General features: G+C 40.1%; 1 protein-coding gene across 1 annotated transcript; it reads right to left on the minus strand.

Annotated features, from left to right (window-relative positions):
• Positions 1 to 851: 851 nt before the first annotated feature.
• Positions 852 to 12,368, minus strand: adam9b (ADAM metallopeptidase domain 9b). The gene is made up of 22 exons (XM_084671048.1): positions 10,951 to 12,368; positions 10,649 to 10,752; positions 10,475 to 10,551; positions 10,303 to 10,381; positions 9,424 to 9,500; positions 9,023 to 9,215; positions 8,860 to 8,922; positions 8,639 to 8,710; positions 8,340 to 8,509; positions 8,107 to 8,197; positions 7,706 to 7,836; positions 7,422 to 7,593; positions 7,170 to 7,259; positions 6,343 to 6,538; positions 6,130 to 6,238; positions 5,646 to 5,826; positions 5,464 to 5,550; positions 5,051 to 5,156; positions 4,782 to 4,920; positions 2,942 to 3,035; positions 2,690 to 2,727; positions 852 to 2,515 (listed from the first exon to the last, which is right to left on the minus strand). Exons 1-22 carry the CDS (start codon positions 11,027 to 11,029, stop codon positions 2,401 to 2,403), a joined length of 2,463 nt encoding a protein of 820 aa, XP_084527174.1. The 5' UTR covers positions 11,030 to 12,368; the 3' UTR covers positions 852 to 2,400.
• Positions 12,369 to 15,880: the final 3,512 nt, after the last annotated feature.

Genomic DNA, 15,880 nt, shown 5'->3' on the forward strand with positions numbered 1-15,880 from the left:
TGTTGGATGTTGTTGAAGTTGACAGGAACTTTTTCTTTGGATTACAACGGCATCTGAAAACATGGCCACGGTGCCACTGTCACTTGTTCAGACTCGTCTACGGCTCTTGGGCTCTCTGCGATCCTGTCTTTTCTGTTCTGATATTTTTCCCGCGAATACAAAGATGAAATATTTTGCTATTATCTAGTCAGACTGGCAGCGCAGGCGCTGTGTGAGTGGAGATGAGACGATGACAGCCCTCGCAGTACTCAGCTCTCGTGAGACAGCAGAACGGAAAATGTGAGATGCTTTTTCAGTGCTTTGTCAACACAATAATCCACCAACCTGTATGAACATCAGAAATGTCCAGGAGAAAGTAGCTTCCGAGGACGCTACTGCGCTACTTGATCAATTAAAGAGCCTAGCTACTGAAAAGTTACTTGGTTTTGTAAGTAGCGACGTTACCGCCAAGCTACTGACACATGTAGTTAAGCTAGTTGCTGCCCATCACTGAAAGTATACCAACCATAGTTTGCGCAGCACCGCTGTCCCGGGCTGGTCTGGAGAGTCGGGAAATTATGTCTGTGACTGGGCACAGATGTGAGGGCAGTCTGAGGAGCTATTGGACTCCATCCCTGACAGACAGCCGGTTGGGGTCCCTTGTGCTAGGTCTAGCTATAGCCTACAGTGTAAAAAAAAAAAAACTGCATAAAAAAACAGGAACTGGCAGCTGGGATGCCAGATTACACCTGTGAAATTACAGTTAGTTTTTTTTCCAGTAGGCTAGCTCTTGACACACTGGTCAGAAATGTTAAAGAGATGTAGCTAACAGAGCAAAATAAACATATACATGTTATGTCAAACATAACAATAATAATGTTATGAATAATGTTCTCTCTTTTCTGTGTTGGAGTTATTTTAACATTTAACATTTACATTTTACATTTATTCATTTAGCAGACGTTTTTATCCAAAGCGACTTATAAGAAAGAGCTTTACAAAGTGCATAGGTTACTGATAATAACAACAAGATAGCCCCAAAGCATTGCGGGTAGCCAAAAACAAGAAGCATACATTGTGAACAACCAAAAAATAAGTGCTAAAGAGAAGAAACCATAAGAGCATGTAGTTAAGCAAGTTACAAGCAAGTTAAGAGCTTGATGGCATCAACACACAGTCTGATAATAAAAGATCATTAACTTGAATTGTGTCTCTTTATTTTAATACCCACACACGAAAATCCAGGTTGAATCAAGTAGCTAAAATACTGCTAATAGCCCATGATGGTCTCCTTATATTTGTAGCAAAGTTGATGTAGCCTATACGTGTTCATTTTCCATAAAGATGAAGCAATATTGTTCCAATAGTTGTTCAGGTAATGGGATAAGGACCGAAAACACATTATAGGTTGGTCCCCTGAAGGTTTTATGTCACTAAAAGGTTCTGCAAAGGTTAGCATTGATACAGAGGAAAGGTCCTATAATGGTTCCCTAAACATTCCCAGTACGTCCTGAAAGGCCCCGAAATAATGTCCTTCTACCCTTGAAAGAACTCTGCATTGAGACAATATTGGACGATGTCCTTTACACCAACGGGAACGTTCTTGGAACGTTCAATTTTAGCTGGGTTTGTTGTTTCAAAGGGTGTTCTTTTTATTATGCAATATGAATAGGCTAAATGCTTGAAAATATCACTAGAAGGGGAAAAATTAAGGGGACGGACCACCTGCAACCGACACAAGCAAGCACACCCTACAATTTCCCCAGAAATTGTACTCTCTTGAGTTTTGCTGATTTTGTCATTTGACCATAGTAATTCCTCTTATACCTCCCATTCTCCCAGTACTCCTGCAAAACTCCTTTTCTGGGGAGAGGATAATGACATCTTCTAAATCAGCTCAGTAATTTACCATCCTAATAATTCCAACAGTATCTCTCCCATTTCTACCAGTAATGCAGGTACTGGCAATGTTTTCACAAATTTCACACTGCACACTTTTAATGCCTGTCCTTGAATCACATCCAATTTCCTTATAAGAAACCTGGCTGCTGAACCATATGTAACACTTCCGTAATCCAACACAGATCTAATCAAGGACACATACTAGCTTTTTAACAGAGTTAAACCTTCAAGTTTAACCTTTTACTGCAACCCTAATGGGCAGGAGGTTTATACACATGAATAAGGGTAAGGCAAACTTTACACAACATTAGTATTTATTGTCATCGAGTCAGATTTAAATCAGCTAAAATAATTTCTGTAGCAGTACAACAAAAATGACAGTTCAGAGTTTAAGTTTTAAGTAATGCCAAAAAATGTTTTTCCTTATGAAACGTTAACCCTTTGAGATTTAAAGTACAAATAAGGACATTAACGTAGTGGAACTACCTTTTAAGAAAGCACAGCAAAACACCTAGGATGTTAGTGTGTTATTTGCTTGGATGGAATAGGTCTGGGAACCCCTGGGCCCTGCTGGTGAACAAGTGGATTGGGGACAGAGGCTGATTCTGTATTCCAGGGATACAAATCTCCATTCCTGAAATGGGCCAGTCAAAAAATATATTGAACACACCTTGAAAATAATGGAATATGCAAGAATAAAGTGTTGGTCAAACAAGAAATATCCTTACAACCCATACATAAAAGATGGGGAAAATGTGTCCAAACTTTTAACTGGTACTGTATATATATATGATGTAGAGATAAATACCTGGATGTTTGTTCTAAGGCAGGGTCTGGGGTAATAGTCTGATATAAAATCAGAAACAAAGATTTTAGAGTTGTAATTGTAACATAAAATAGCAGTGCTAGAAGCTTTTGACTATTGGTTCCTGATCATGTTCAGTTAATGCTTATTATGGCTAGACCAACATGTACACATGATGTCTTAATAAGTGAGCTGATAGAAATGTGTCTAGTTCAGTTTTAAAAAACTGTGCTCCCAACTAAATAGTTAACTTACCTGAGTAGGAGGGCCATGTCTGTGAGGTTGTGCAGTGGGGTTTGCAGGAACATCTGTCTGGCTGTTGGCTTGACCATTAGCAGCATTTTGGGACCTGTGTTCACAATACAAAAATAACTTATGTCAAGTATAAAAATCTGCAATGCTCATTGGTAGAGCATTTGCCTGCAAATTAAGTGGTCCTAGGTTCAAATCCTGCCCCTTGTGCGCATACAGTGAGGGATATATATTTTTTGATCCCCTGCTGATTTTGTACGTTTGCCCACTGACAAATAAATGATCAGTATATAATTTTAATGGTATGTTTAATTGAACAGTGAGAGACAGAATAACAACAACAAAATCCAAAAAAACGCATGTCAAAATTGTTATAAATTGATTTGCATTTTAATGAGTGAAATAAGTATTTGACCCCTTCTCAATCAGAAAGATTTCGGGCTCCCAGGTGTCTTTTATACAGGTAACAAACTGAGATTAGGAGCATTCCCTTTAAGAGAGTTAAAAAGACACTTATCCACAGAAGCAATCAATCAATCAGATTCAAAACTCTCCACCATGGCCAAGACCAAAGAGTTGTCCAAGGATGTCAGGGACAAGATTGTAGACCTACACAAGGCTGGAATGGGCTACAAGACCATCGCTAAGCAGCTTGGTGAGAAGGTGACAACAGTTGGTGCAATTATTCGCAAATGGAAGAAACACAAAATAACTGTCAATCACTGTCAAGGCTCCATCCAAGATCTCACCTCAGAGTTGCAATGATCATGAGAACAGTGAGGAATCATCCCAGAACTACACGGGAGGATCTTGTCAATGATATCAAGGCAGCTAGGACCAAGAAAACACTCGGTAACACACTAAGCTGTGAAGGACTAAAATCCTGCAGTGCCCGCAAGGTCCCCCTGCTTAAGAAAGCACATGTACAGGCCCGTCTGAAGTTTGCCAATGAACATCTGAATGATTCAGAGGAGAACTGGGTGAAAGTGTTGTGGTCAGATGAGAACAAAATCGAGCCGTGTTTGGAGGAGGAGGAATGCTGCCTTTGACCCCAAGAACACCATCCCCAACATCAAACACGGAGGTGGAAACATTATGCTTTGGGGGTGTTTTTCTGCCAAGGGGACAGGACAACGTCATCGCATCACAGGGATGATGGATGCGGCAGTGTACCGTCAAATTTTGGGTGAGAACTTCCTTCCCTCAGTTGGGGGTATTGAAAATGGGTTGTGGATGGAGATTCCAGCATGAAAATGACCCAAACCACCTGGCCAAGGCAACAAAGGAGTGGCTCAAGAAGAAGCACCTTAAGGTTCTGGAGTGGCCTAGCTAGTCACCAGACCTTAATCCCATAGAAAATCTGTGGAGGGACCTGAAAGTTTGAGTTGCCAAATGTCAGCCTTGAAACCTTAATGACTTGGAGAAGATCTGCAAAGAGGAGTGGGACAAAATCCCTGTTGAGATGTGTGCAAACCGGTGGCCAACTACAAGAAACGTCTGACTTCTGTGATTGCCAACAAGGGTTTTGCCACCAAGTACTAAGTCATGTTTTGCAGAGAGGTCGAACACTCAATTCACTTATTAAAATGCAAATCAATTTATAAAAATGTTGAAATGTGTTTTTCTTCAATTTTCTTGTTGTTGTTATTCTGTCTCTCACGGTTCAAATAAACCTACCATTAAAATTATAGACTTATCATTTCTTTTTCAGTGGGCAAACATATACAAAATCAGCAGGGGATCAACAACAAATCCCTCACTGTATGTCCCTTTGGATAAAAGCGTCTGCTAAATGAATATAATTTTAAGTGTGTAGACTACTTTGTCTTTAGAGCATGATTACCTGTGGTGAGTGGCACAACTTTGTTTTACACACTTCAGAGTATCTTGTTTGAACACATACAGCAGAACTAGAACCAGCAGGACCAGGATGGGTACCACTAACAGGAAGAAGATTAGCAAGCCGTTCCTGAGGGAGTAGTCTGAGAACAAAGATTAAAGGTCAGTGAAGATGACTGACCAACATGTCATGAAGTGATACTTTACATGCAAAATACACATATCATGGAAAATGTTTATACATAACTTTAAAAACAGACATGGTTGGCCTACCTATCTGGGCAGGACCACTGTCTATGCTGCCTCCTCTCCCTGACCTATCACAGAAAGGAGGGGCCCAGCCATCATTACAGTGGCAGTTCCCTTGGTCATTGCACACCTGAGGAAAACACAGAATACACAGATAAGTTCTAGCCGGGAAATCACAAAAAATCAAGACTGTCATCAATGCATACTGTACAGTGCAGTACCGTAAAACAAAACAATGTTAATTGTTTTGTCTGTTAATGTTGTTGTTTGCTATGAAAACCATAAAACAAGTAAACTAGCCACACAAACTTTATAACAACCTAATATAACCAAAAGTGTTCTTTGTTATATCAACCAATTATAACAAAACATTTTCCTCTAAACAAAATTTAAAAATTCAAATAAAAACAGCTCCCCTCAAACAATGTGCCTCTCACCCCATGACCATTACAGATGTTCTGGGCATCACAGTTAAGTTGTGGCAGCAGAGCCGTGGCGTTCACACACTTGAAGTCAATGCAGGCCTGTTAGAAGTAAAACATCTCACTAACTTGTTTCAACCAATATGTTTACATGGCTTTGTCAGTATTGTTAGAAATCCTTTTGTAGTGACACACACCTTTCCCTTGTCACAGAGACTCCCTTCATTCACATAAGCAGGGTCCAGCACATCACTTCCGAGGTTGAAGTCTGCATTCACACACGAAGCCCCATCAATCACTTGTATGCTGACCTGCGCACCAGGAGGGGGATTGTTTGTGTCTACATTGGTGCACTGAACCTTTCCACACATGGCATTGCTGCAGCAAAGGAGATTACATAATTAATTATTCCATTGTTACAGTAAATGCACTTCTTGTCATTTACAAGAAAGCCACTGTGCACTCCACTGAATGGATTTAGTTAGTTTTAAGAGTTTAGTGGTTTGCTCAAAGGCACATCGGAAGGATTAAGGCTAAAACTTAAGGACTGACACAGACGGTAGATACATAACTTCCTGCTGACTTTAAAGTGGTGAGGTGGGGGCCCGAACCAGCACCCTAAAATGTCAAGAAGGGTCCTCAACCCCTACCTACCAACAAGGCATTCAAAGACCTTCTTACCTCACACTACACTTGATATAGGCTCCTGTGCTGGTTATCCCACAGTTACCAAACAAATCCCCCTTTGTGTTGGCATGTTGAAAGCAAATATCTGCTGCCTTTGTAGCACCTAGAAGTCAAACTAGAGGTTAGAAAATGCTTCATCATGTCCTCAAAAGATATTTAGATAGTAACAAGTGAGCAGTAAGAGCTTCAAGTTATACATAGAATAACCTTTCTCAAATAGATGTTTGCACTGGTAGTCATATGTCTGACAACGACCCTCATAACAGTAAGCTGCATTGTTCTCACAGGTCCCGCCATCCATGATGTAGTGGTCAGTGGGACAGAAGGCAGATTTCCCATTGCAGAACTCAGGCAGGTCACATGAATTTACAGAGCTTCTGCATGGTGTTCCTGAAACGCTGACCTAAAACACAGCAATACAGAATGCACACGTGGTACTGTATCAGAGTTTAAGAACAACTTGAAACACATCTAGGCATTCCACCCAGCTGCTAGTCCAAGCACTTGTCCTCTCCAAGTTGGACTACTGCAACTACTAGCTGCTCGCCAGTCTCCCAGCATGCGCAACCCGCCCTCTCCAGAGGATTCAGAACGCATTAGTTTCCTCCAGGAACACAATGACTCTTACTGAGGGACTTGTTGCTCTTGCTGGTTAGTTGTAACTGATTTAACTTCTTGTACTCGCTGTGAATTATATTATTGTTGCTTGCTTTTCTACAGGTAAACTCTTGCACTTTTGAGGTTCATATTGTTTAATTGTAACTTGTTTAACGGCATGCGCTTATGGTTCTTCCCATTGGCACTTATTTGTTTTTTCACAATGTATGCTTCATGTTTTGGCTACCCGCAATGTTTTTGGGGCTATCTCGTTGTTATGATCAGTGACCTATGCACTTTTGTAAAGCTTTCTCTTGGAAGTCGCTTTGGATAAAAGCGTCTGCTAAATGAATAAATGTAAATCTATGGCTATGTTTTCAATTATTTCTAATTGTTCTCATTTATACAGTATTTCTTGGATACAGATACAGACTCACCTGGCAGTTGTTGCAGCAACTTCCCTGTGCACAGAAAGACCCCCTGGTGAACTTGCAGGTAGCTGCATCACAGCACTTATTTGTGCATTCCTATAAAAAAAATTGAAAACACAAAGCTGTCCTTGGTCACAATGAAACTAAGTAGCTTCTAGATGATTAATGATTAAGTAAGTCACACATTCATAACTGTGTGTGTCTGAGCTCATGTTTCGGCATGACACATTTGCCCTATTGTTCTGTGGTAAGCTGTACCTCTGGTGAGCTACAGTCACACTGCTCTCCCTCCTCCAGAATGCCATTGCCACATTTAGCCACGTTGACCACATCTGACAACAAGGGCGGGTTCTTCAGACACACCCCATCTCCACGTAGAACTAATCTCTCAAAATCGTCCCCGCTGCACATACTAAAGCTGGTAGAACCGCTGTGAAGCAAAATAATAAAATGAAAACTCTGCACAACCAATTTTTGGTCACATGAAGATTTACTATGAAAAAACTGAAATCCTTTCAGGTGTGTTTCAGGTGTTTTTTTACGTCGCATGCGTATCCATGATACAGCTTCCTCCATTACACGAGCAGCGGCCAGTATCATGGTTCATTCCTAGGTTGTGGCCCAATTCGTGAGCCACCACAGTGGAGAAGTAGGGTAGACTGTTGTCACTAAACTGTTGAGAGGATTTTATTGAAGTTATCACAGAAAGTTTTTAAACACATAGGGCACACAGCAGCAATCCCCAAAGGCATTGCACTGTCATTTCCTAACCTGAATGCCTAACCTGTTTGACTCCTCTGTTATTCATGTTGTCTAGGATAACATTTGGCACTGTTGCCATTTAGAGCTGCTCATAAATATTGCAGATGGTATCAGTTTTCAGGTTGACAGGACTATAATATCAAATAGCGCTAGAAGTTAAAAAGTATAGTGTTGAACTGACCACGTTAATTCCACCAGAGCTTGCCGCCGAACACACTGTTCCCACAAACGCCATTCCCAGGATCCCACCCCCATATGGAGAGGATCGACCACTGTAGAAACAAAATGTGAAATGTAAGACAGAACAAAACTGCATGAAAACATATTTTTGTGTTTAAGATGAGACCTCAACTATGTAGCAATTTTGTAACTCAGGCCTCGAGAGAATATTTATTATTCATAGAAAACACTCACACAATGAGGTGACCGGCATCATTCCTTTTCTTAGGTAAAAGGGTCTCTTTTCTCCAGGCCACAAACCTCCCGAGAACTTCCCCAGCAGAACCTTCCACGTCAAAAGGATTCCCGGTTTTAAATATCTCCAAAGCAACCAAAACCACCCGGATATTCAGCTGCTTGTAGTACTGGAATCATACATTCAAAACCAAATAATAATACAAAAATTGTATTATTAATAAGTATTTAACTTCAGTTAATCATCAATGAATCAGGGAATAATGACACCATGTTTATTAATTAATGTAACCTCTCACTCCGTCCAGTAGATTTGCCAATTCTACCATTTCCTGTCGCACTGCGCTCTCATTTTCTTTCTTGAATTTATACTGTAAATATAGTAGTACAGGAGAAATCTCTTGAAGATATGGATGTACTTGCGACCGTGTAGACAGCAACTAAATACAGTACAGATTATATTTTGATTCTATTGCAGTGAAATCAACACATACTGTACAATGAGGCATTGGTTTCTCACCCTGAGATTGTCTGCCACTAATGCCAACTCCACATATCTAGTTTGAGGTAGGTTACGTTTTTTCTGTGAAGACAACATAGAAAACAAGTAATTGGTAATTGTTTACTACAGGAATGGTTAAATCTCAGTTTATAACTGTAAATTGTATGTTGAGCATCCTCACCCGTATAAGTGCGGTCAGTGACATGGCGGGGTCAAAGACATAATGACTCTCATGGTGTGAGTCCTCATCTGTCACTCCACAGGCGAAGGCCTCAGAGTGGCTGTGCTTAAGGTGGTACAGAAGGTGCTCGTTGGCTGTAAACTGTGGGGCTGGTTCAATGCCATAAGACTCATTGCTAACAAGAATTACACCCCTGAAGCAGAATCAATGCATAATAAAAGTTTAGAAATACAGTTTGGCGATGAAGTATATCTACAACGCATATAATCCACAATATCGTCAACTGATTGAGATAAACAGACAAAACAGGAAACTAAACTTGTTATATCATTGTAATTCATTTTACATTCAGAATCAATAGGAGAGAAGTCACCACAGGAGAGAAGCCAAGCATTTTGTACCTTAGACCTGAGCAGGTACTGAGAACAACCAGCGAGTCATCGTGTCCCTTTACTTTCCCATGGTAGTAACAATGGTCCTGCAAATAATAATATAATCATAAACAAGATAGTTTCTGACAGACCTAATCAGTCAGGAGGATCTTGAAACAGACAAATGTTTGCTTTATTTTATAGTAGCCTACTAGTGCATAGTACCCGTGATGCAGTCGGTGATTGAGATGACAGTGAAACATACAAATAAAGATTACTTGAACTGTAGATAGTGCATAGTGCATGTAATTAAATTGGTGGCACACACACACAAGTTCCTGGAATTATAGACGGGGCACAGTGCTGCGATGATGTTGGTGACACACACAGATTTCTGGAATTTTAGATAGACAGTGCAGTGCCCGTGATGCAGCTGGTGCGGAAAGTTCTTCTCAGTGGTTTTGGTATCCTACCTATATTTCTCAGATCACAATTGAAATTATGTAATCTCTGAAGTACTTGTTAAACCTATACACTTTGCAGAGTGCCGTGGTCTTGAGTTGACATTCTCATAGGAAACTTGCTGCAGACCAGAGGACCAATCAGAGTAAAGGAGCGTGACGCAAAGAGAGCAAGCCAAACTGCGGCAAATTATTTTTTCATAATCTTTCATTATTTAATGTTGAAATGCTTATGCAAACAATGACAATTGCGGCACTGTACTCTGTTGGGTTATAAAGAGGACACCTGCAAGATATTAACTTTGCCGAGTGCCCGGTTCGTTCTCTGATCTGATCTCTGATTTGAAACTAAACCCATTCTAATTTGTACACACACACACACACACACACAGATTCCTGGAATTACAAGAGAAATAATACTTGCAAGAAAAAAAAACATTTTACTCACATTTAGTTTTGGGTACGTTGTTTTAGGGGACCCACTTTTGTCATGAGAATACTGAACAAAGTCTTGTGATAGAAAGTCTCTGGTGGATAAAATGGATTCAAATATTTCAACATGCATTTTTGCTGAAACGTTTGAGACTACTTAGAAATTGTTCAGCAAATTCAAGCCATACTTGTTTTTTTTAAGATAGAGGATATGCTTGTTGTCATTTATGTTCAAAGTGTAAGCCAGGTGATCTGTTTCGTCTGCCTGGAATAAAATGAATCATTAATGTAACTATTAATATGACTAGTTTAATATAACTATATAAATATAACTAGTGTGAAATGGTTTAAGAAGTTTGTACCTTGTTTTCTTTGGGGATGTTTGAATTTCTTTTCCATCTCCGAATCAGTTGAGGTTTCACCACAGTGTAGCTGACGGGTTTAGATGTCTGTCCATTGAAAATATCTGAAAGTAAACAAGCAATACCTATTACATTCTGAAGTGTTTTGGACACCTGCATGCCAAATAAAAGTAGCGTAGCCAAGTCTTATAATCTCCAGTGCCTACAAAATTATTGTAATTTTCGGGAATACGCTACACCATTGCATGTGATGCGTTCAGACCACATTATAAGCTACTATTTGTAAATTATATATAACCTACCATTGTTCTCAATTTCTAAGATGTAACTAAGTAAAATTATAAAAGTCAGAAGACTGTAGAAACTCCGTTTCCCGACCATGATAGTTGCTACAAAATTTCCATTTCCGGGTAGCCTGTTGTTCACGGGTTTCTGAAGTCAGATGTAGGGCGTGCATTGGCGACAGGTGACAGAGAAGAAAAACCGGTAAGTCACCGAGGTGAAACCAGTTTCATATTCGAGATTCGACATTCAAATTCGTACCTCCGTTCAAGCTCCGCGTCATATCTAGGGACCGGGGTGAAAGAGTAGAGTCCGAATGTTTCTTCAATATCTTTGTCAAAATCGACCATACAAACTTCAAACTAGTTGCACATTCTTCTACTACTGACTGACCAATTTGTTCAACCTTTGGTTTTGTGATAATGTTGATTATTGATGAACCCGTAGCCAATAAATCAATAAAAACACACATTTTCCAGTATTTAATCAATATATTTGTCAAAAATGAGCACAGAAACTTCAAACTTGTTTCACATTCTTCTAATACTATCTGAACAAGTTGACAAAGCTTTGGTTTGGTGACAGACGATTATTGATTAACCAGGGCCATAGCCAATAAATCAATAAAACCACACATTTTCCAGTATTTCATCAATATATTTGCCAAAAATGACCACAGTAACTTAAAACTTGTTTCACATTCTTCTAATACTATCTGAACAAGTTTTACAACCTTTGGTTTGATGATAAATTTGATTATTGATTAACCCATAGCCAATAAATCAATAAAAATACCAGTATTTCAATGTTTCCTCAATATCTTTGTCAAAAATGAACATAGAAACTTGAGACCTGTTTCACATTCTTCTACTCTTAGCTGACCAAGTTGTCCAAGCTTTGGTGATAAAGATGATTATTGATTAACCAGAGCCATAGCCAAAATATCAATAAAAGCACCAATATTTCAGTGTTTTCTCAATATCTTTGTCAGAAATGACCACAGAAACGTCAAACTTCTTGTGCGTCAAAGTTCTTTGCACATTCTTCTACTACTATCTGAACCAGTTATCCAACCTTTGGTTTGTTGATAAAGTTGATTAGTGATTGACCCATAGAGAATAAATCAATGAAAAATGTATATAGACACATAACTCCTTCTATTGTTTTTGTAATTAGGTAAACCAGTTCAAGTTCAAGTCTTTTATTGTCAGATACACAGAACAAAACAAGGTCAGACTGGACACAAGTTTAGTGTCTAAAGTGACTAGTATGAAGTGAGTCAATGTCCATATTAATGTCCATTCAAAAGCCTGATGGCCCTTGGAAAGAAGCTGTTGTCCAGTCTGCGTTAAAGAATGTATAATACATTACAGTACAATTCTAGAACTATAATCATTAGCTGTATCACGGGCATGGCATTATCTATAATTCCAGCTATTAATATTTGTGGCAACTTAATCACCAAATGCATCATGGGCACTGTGCACTATATAGCAACAGGAACAAGACTCTTTATAAAGGATGCATGTATTAAAGTTATGTATTGTGCTTATTAAATGTATGTCTTATGAACTTAGAAGTGTGCTCAGGCTTAAAACATTGTGTCTCACACAGGGTGGGGGAAACAGGCTGTATTTTGTGTTGTTATCTCTCCATTTCAGAAGCAACCTTGAAACCGGGCTGAGAGAGCACCCGAGCAGGTGGGATGCGTAGGGAAGAACAACTCCCTGATACACGAAAGACCAAGCACAACCCTTTTTGGATATTTCTGTTTCAATTGCATTGTATAATATATGCTAGGGCAGGGACAGATAGCCAGTTGGACTTCGTGTTGCGGGTAGGAAAACGTAGACAGCCCCAGAGCTCTGTACTTGTTGATTTCCAACTGCTGCATTAAAGCTGATATTATCGGACCTCTGAGACTCCAGACCACTCTTTCTAGAACACATATTTGTGTCATTAAATAACATCATTACATATTGGAATAGACACAAACAATCTACATCCTTCAGCGTGTGCGAGACCAAATGCAATTATAGATAGAAGATAATATTTCAAATATAAAATCATTCATGTTGCCTGCTAGCTGTGTTGCTTTTTGGATAATAAAGTTGAAAGTTGAAAAATAGACTTTATTTTTGATTTTGAATTTTGATGTCCAACACAAAACTTTGTATGACCAATTGTTACTCTACTACACAGTGTTATTTGGCCAAACGGTTACTTCTTTGTTAAGCCCTGAATCAACTGTGAACTGTAGCCGATTGTTTTTTGAGCCGCAAATAGCCTAAATTTGTTATTGATATTGTATCAATAAAATGAATTTAAAAAAGATTTTTTATCAAATGATCAAACCATGGGCCATTCCACGGCACCCCTGACCATGCGTCACGGCACCCCAGGGTGCCGCGGCACCCACTTTGAAAACCCTTGTTATACACGACAAACAAAACAAACAATGACATTAATACAAAAAATGCTGCAATGACAACAAAACAATACAATATGGTGACAACAAAACAAAACAGGGGAACAACAACATGGAAATGGCATGTATTAGATTTTTGAATGAATTGAGACAGTGGGGCAGCGCTCCATGCAATACATAATAACAGTGAGTGACTGTGAAACATTGTGACTAATACTTGAGGATGAAGATGAATGTCTGATGATGTCCAGGGAATAGGGGGATGTCTGATGATGTTCAGGGAATAGGGGGATGTCTGATGATGTTCAGGGATAAGGGGGATGTGTGATGATGTTCAGGGATAAGGGGGATGTCTGATGATGTCCAGGGATAAGGGGATCTGTGAAGATATTCAGGGATAAGGGGATCTGTGAAGATGTTCAGGGATAAGGGGATCTGTGAAGATGTTCAGGGATAAGGGGATGTGTGAAGATGTTCAGGGATAAGGGGATCTGTGAAGATGTTCAGGGATAAGGGGATCTGTGAAGATGTTCAGGGATAAGGGGATGTGTGAAGATGTTCAGGGATAAGGGGATCTGTGAAGATGTTCAGGGAAAAGGGGGATGTCTGATGATGTTCAGGGATAAGGGGATCTGTGAAGAGGTTCTGGGGAAGGCGATGTGTGATGAAGTTCTGGGAAGGGGCTGGTTCTCCAAGGAGGGGCGTCCAAGAGAGGGCAGAATATGCAATTGAGGAACAGAATTTGTCCAGGGTGGGACCAAGTGGTCGGATGACATCCTCCAAAGCCAAGGTTTCTCTTTAGGAATTACAATCACTCGTACTCATAATAAGCTTGTGCTGGTGGGGCCGTGGGGTGCACGGGTTGATATTAGTGATGTGTCGTTCGTAAACTATTCGTTCATTTTGAACGAATCCTTATAAGGACTCGGGAGTAACGAGTCCTCTCAACGAGTGATTCGTTCATTTCCCGACTCGGTCTTTCTACGAGTCTTTGGATCATTTTTCACGTGACCTGCATAGGCTCTGTAGCTAGAGGAAACGATTCGTTCATTTCCCGACTCGGTCTTTCTACGAGTCTTTGGATCATTTTTCATGTGACCTGCATAGGCTCTGTAGTTAGAGGAAACAAATGATTGGTTAATTTCCCGACTTAAGGCTGATTTATACTATACGCGTTTTTACGCACACGCACACGGGGAACGCCCTCTCCGTCAAGAAACGCCCTCTGCGTGTCCTCGCAGAGCCCTCGCAGAGCTCTGCGTGTACCTCCTGATTTTCCTGACTATCCGCAGAGCCTGTTTAAGGAGAACCTTGCCACTCCCTATTAAGCCCCATTGTACCGAGTTTGGTTGCAGTTCCACCAGAGTTCCACTGGGAGTGATCGCGAGCGAGTGCATGTTGAATGGGAGTCTATGGAGCTAAACGGCTAAATTTATCTCTTTTGCCTGATTGTCGTTGAGAAATCTCCGATTGATTGTAGTTTTTGCATTTTCAACATGGATTATAGGTCAAAAGTTGAATGAACGAGTACTTATGTCCTTTTGATTTCTTACAGGGTGAGTCGTTGTTGCCTATAACACGCTAGCATTCTGCTAATGAATGCTGAATGGTTAGTGAAGGACTTCTTGCTTGATGGCATCCGAAGCGGAATCAGAATGTCAGAGCATTAGCAACATTAGCAACAACATTAGCAAGTCAAAACTCTTTCTAGCATGTGTATTGACAGGAAGAGCCTAACCTGTCTGCTGTGTTGTCGATGGCCTGAGAGAAAAAAGTAAGTGACCAGAGCTTGCCGTAAAGCAGTAGCTCTGGTCGTACGATGTGTATGACGTCAATTACATTTTCAAAAGCTTTTTAGAACAGAAAGGCGACTTTAGCCAGCAGTGTGTATATTTTTTGCCTCCCCTTTAGAAATTCAGAATTCAAATTACTAGACAAAAATTTTTATCCTGAGAAAAGTGGATTTTAAAGGGGGTTTAGCTCCATAGACCTCCATTCATTCTGCACTCGCTCGTTAGCGCCCTCACATGGAACTTCAACCAGTTCAGAACCCGGAAGTTTCCCGAGAGTGGCAGTTCTCTCTATATTAGACATTCTCTGCTGTTACATTACAGACAATCATTGAAAAATAAACACATGCAGGGCAACATAGGACAAGCAAGACAAAGCATACAGATGGAGCAACATATAACAATTAGCAACAAGACAAAATCAATAAAAGCAACAAAGTGTTTCCACACCTTACAAGCCAAACAACATGGAAAGCGACAATACATAGCTAGGGATTATGTTTACAAATCTGGTTGACCTTTAGCCATGTTTTCATGTTTTTGGTAAAAGTGTGATAGGTGGTGCAGTTATGTGTGTCTGATGGCAGTGTATTCCAGACATTTGAAGCTCTCACAGAGAAAGCGGATTTACCAAAAGTGCTTTTCTTTAAGGGAACTATACAGCCGCCTCTCATGGCAGACCTTGTGGTTCGGCTGCCAAATGTTTGGGTTTTTTGTTTAACAAAAGGCAGG

Source organism: Hypomesus nipponensis, chromosome 13, assembly GCF_054491055.1.
Source record: "Hypomesus nipponensis isolate SF chromosome 13, ASM5449105v1, whole genome shotgun sequence".
Taxonomy (NCBI): domain Eukaryota; kingdom Metazoa; phylum Chordata; class Actinopteri; order Osmeriformes; family Osmeridae; genus Hypomesus; species Hypomesus nipponensis.

What these genes read in the sequence shown, in the direction of transcription:
- adam9b (XM_084671048.1), bottom strand. Translation starts at nt 11,029, where the DNA reads ATGGTCGGGAAACGGAGTTTCTACAGTCTTCTGACTTTTATAATTTTA. An exon ending in AGTACCTGCTCAGGTCTAAG is followed by an intron (nt 9,216 to 9,423) that starts GTACAAAATGCT and finishes ATTCTGCTTCAG; the next exon opens with GGGTGTAATTCTTGTTAGCA. An exon ending in GCCTTAGAACAAACATCCAG is followed by an intron (nt 2,516 to 2,689) that starts GTATTTATCTCT and finishes GGCCCATTTCAG; the next exon opens with GAATGGAGATTTGTATCCCT.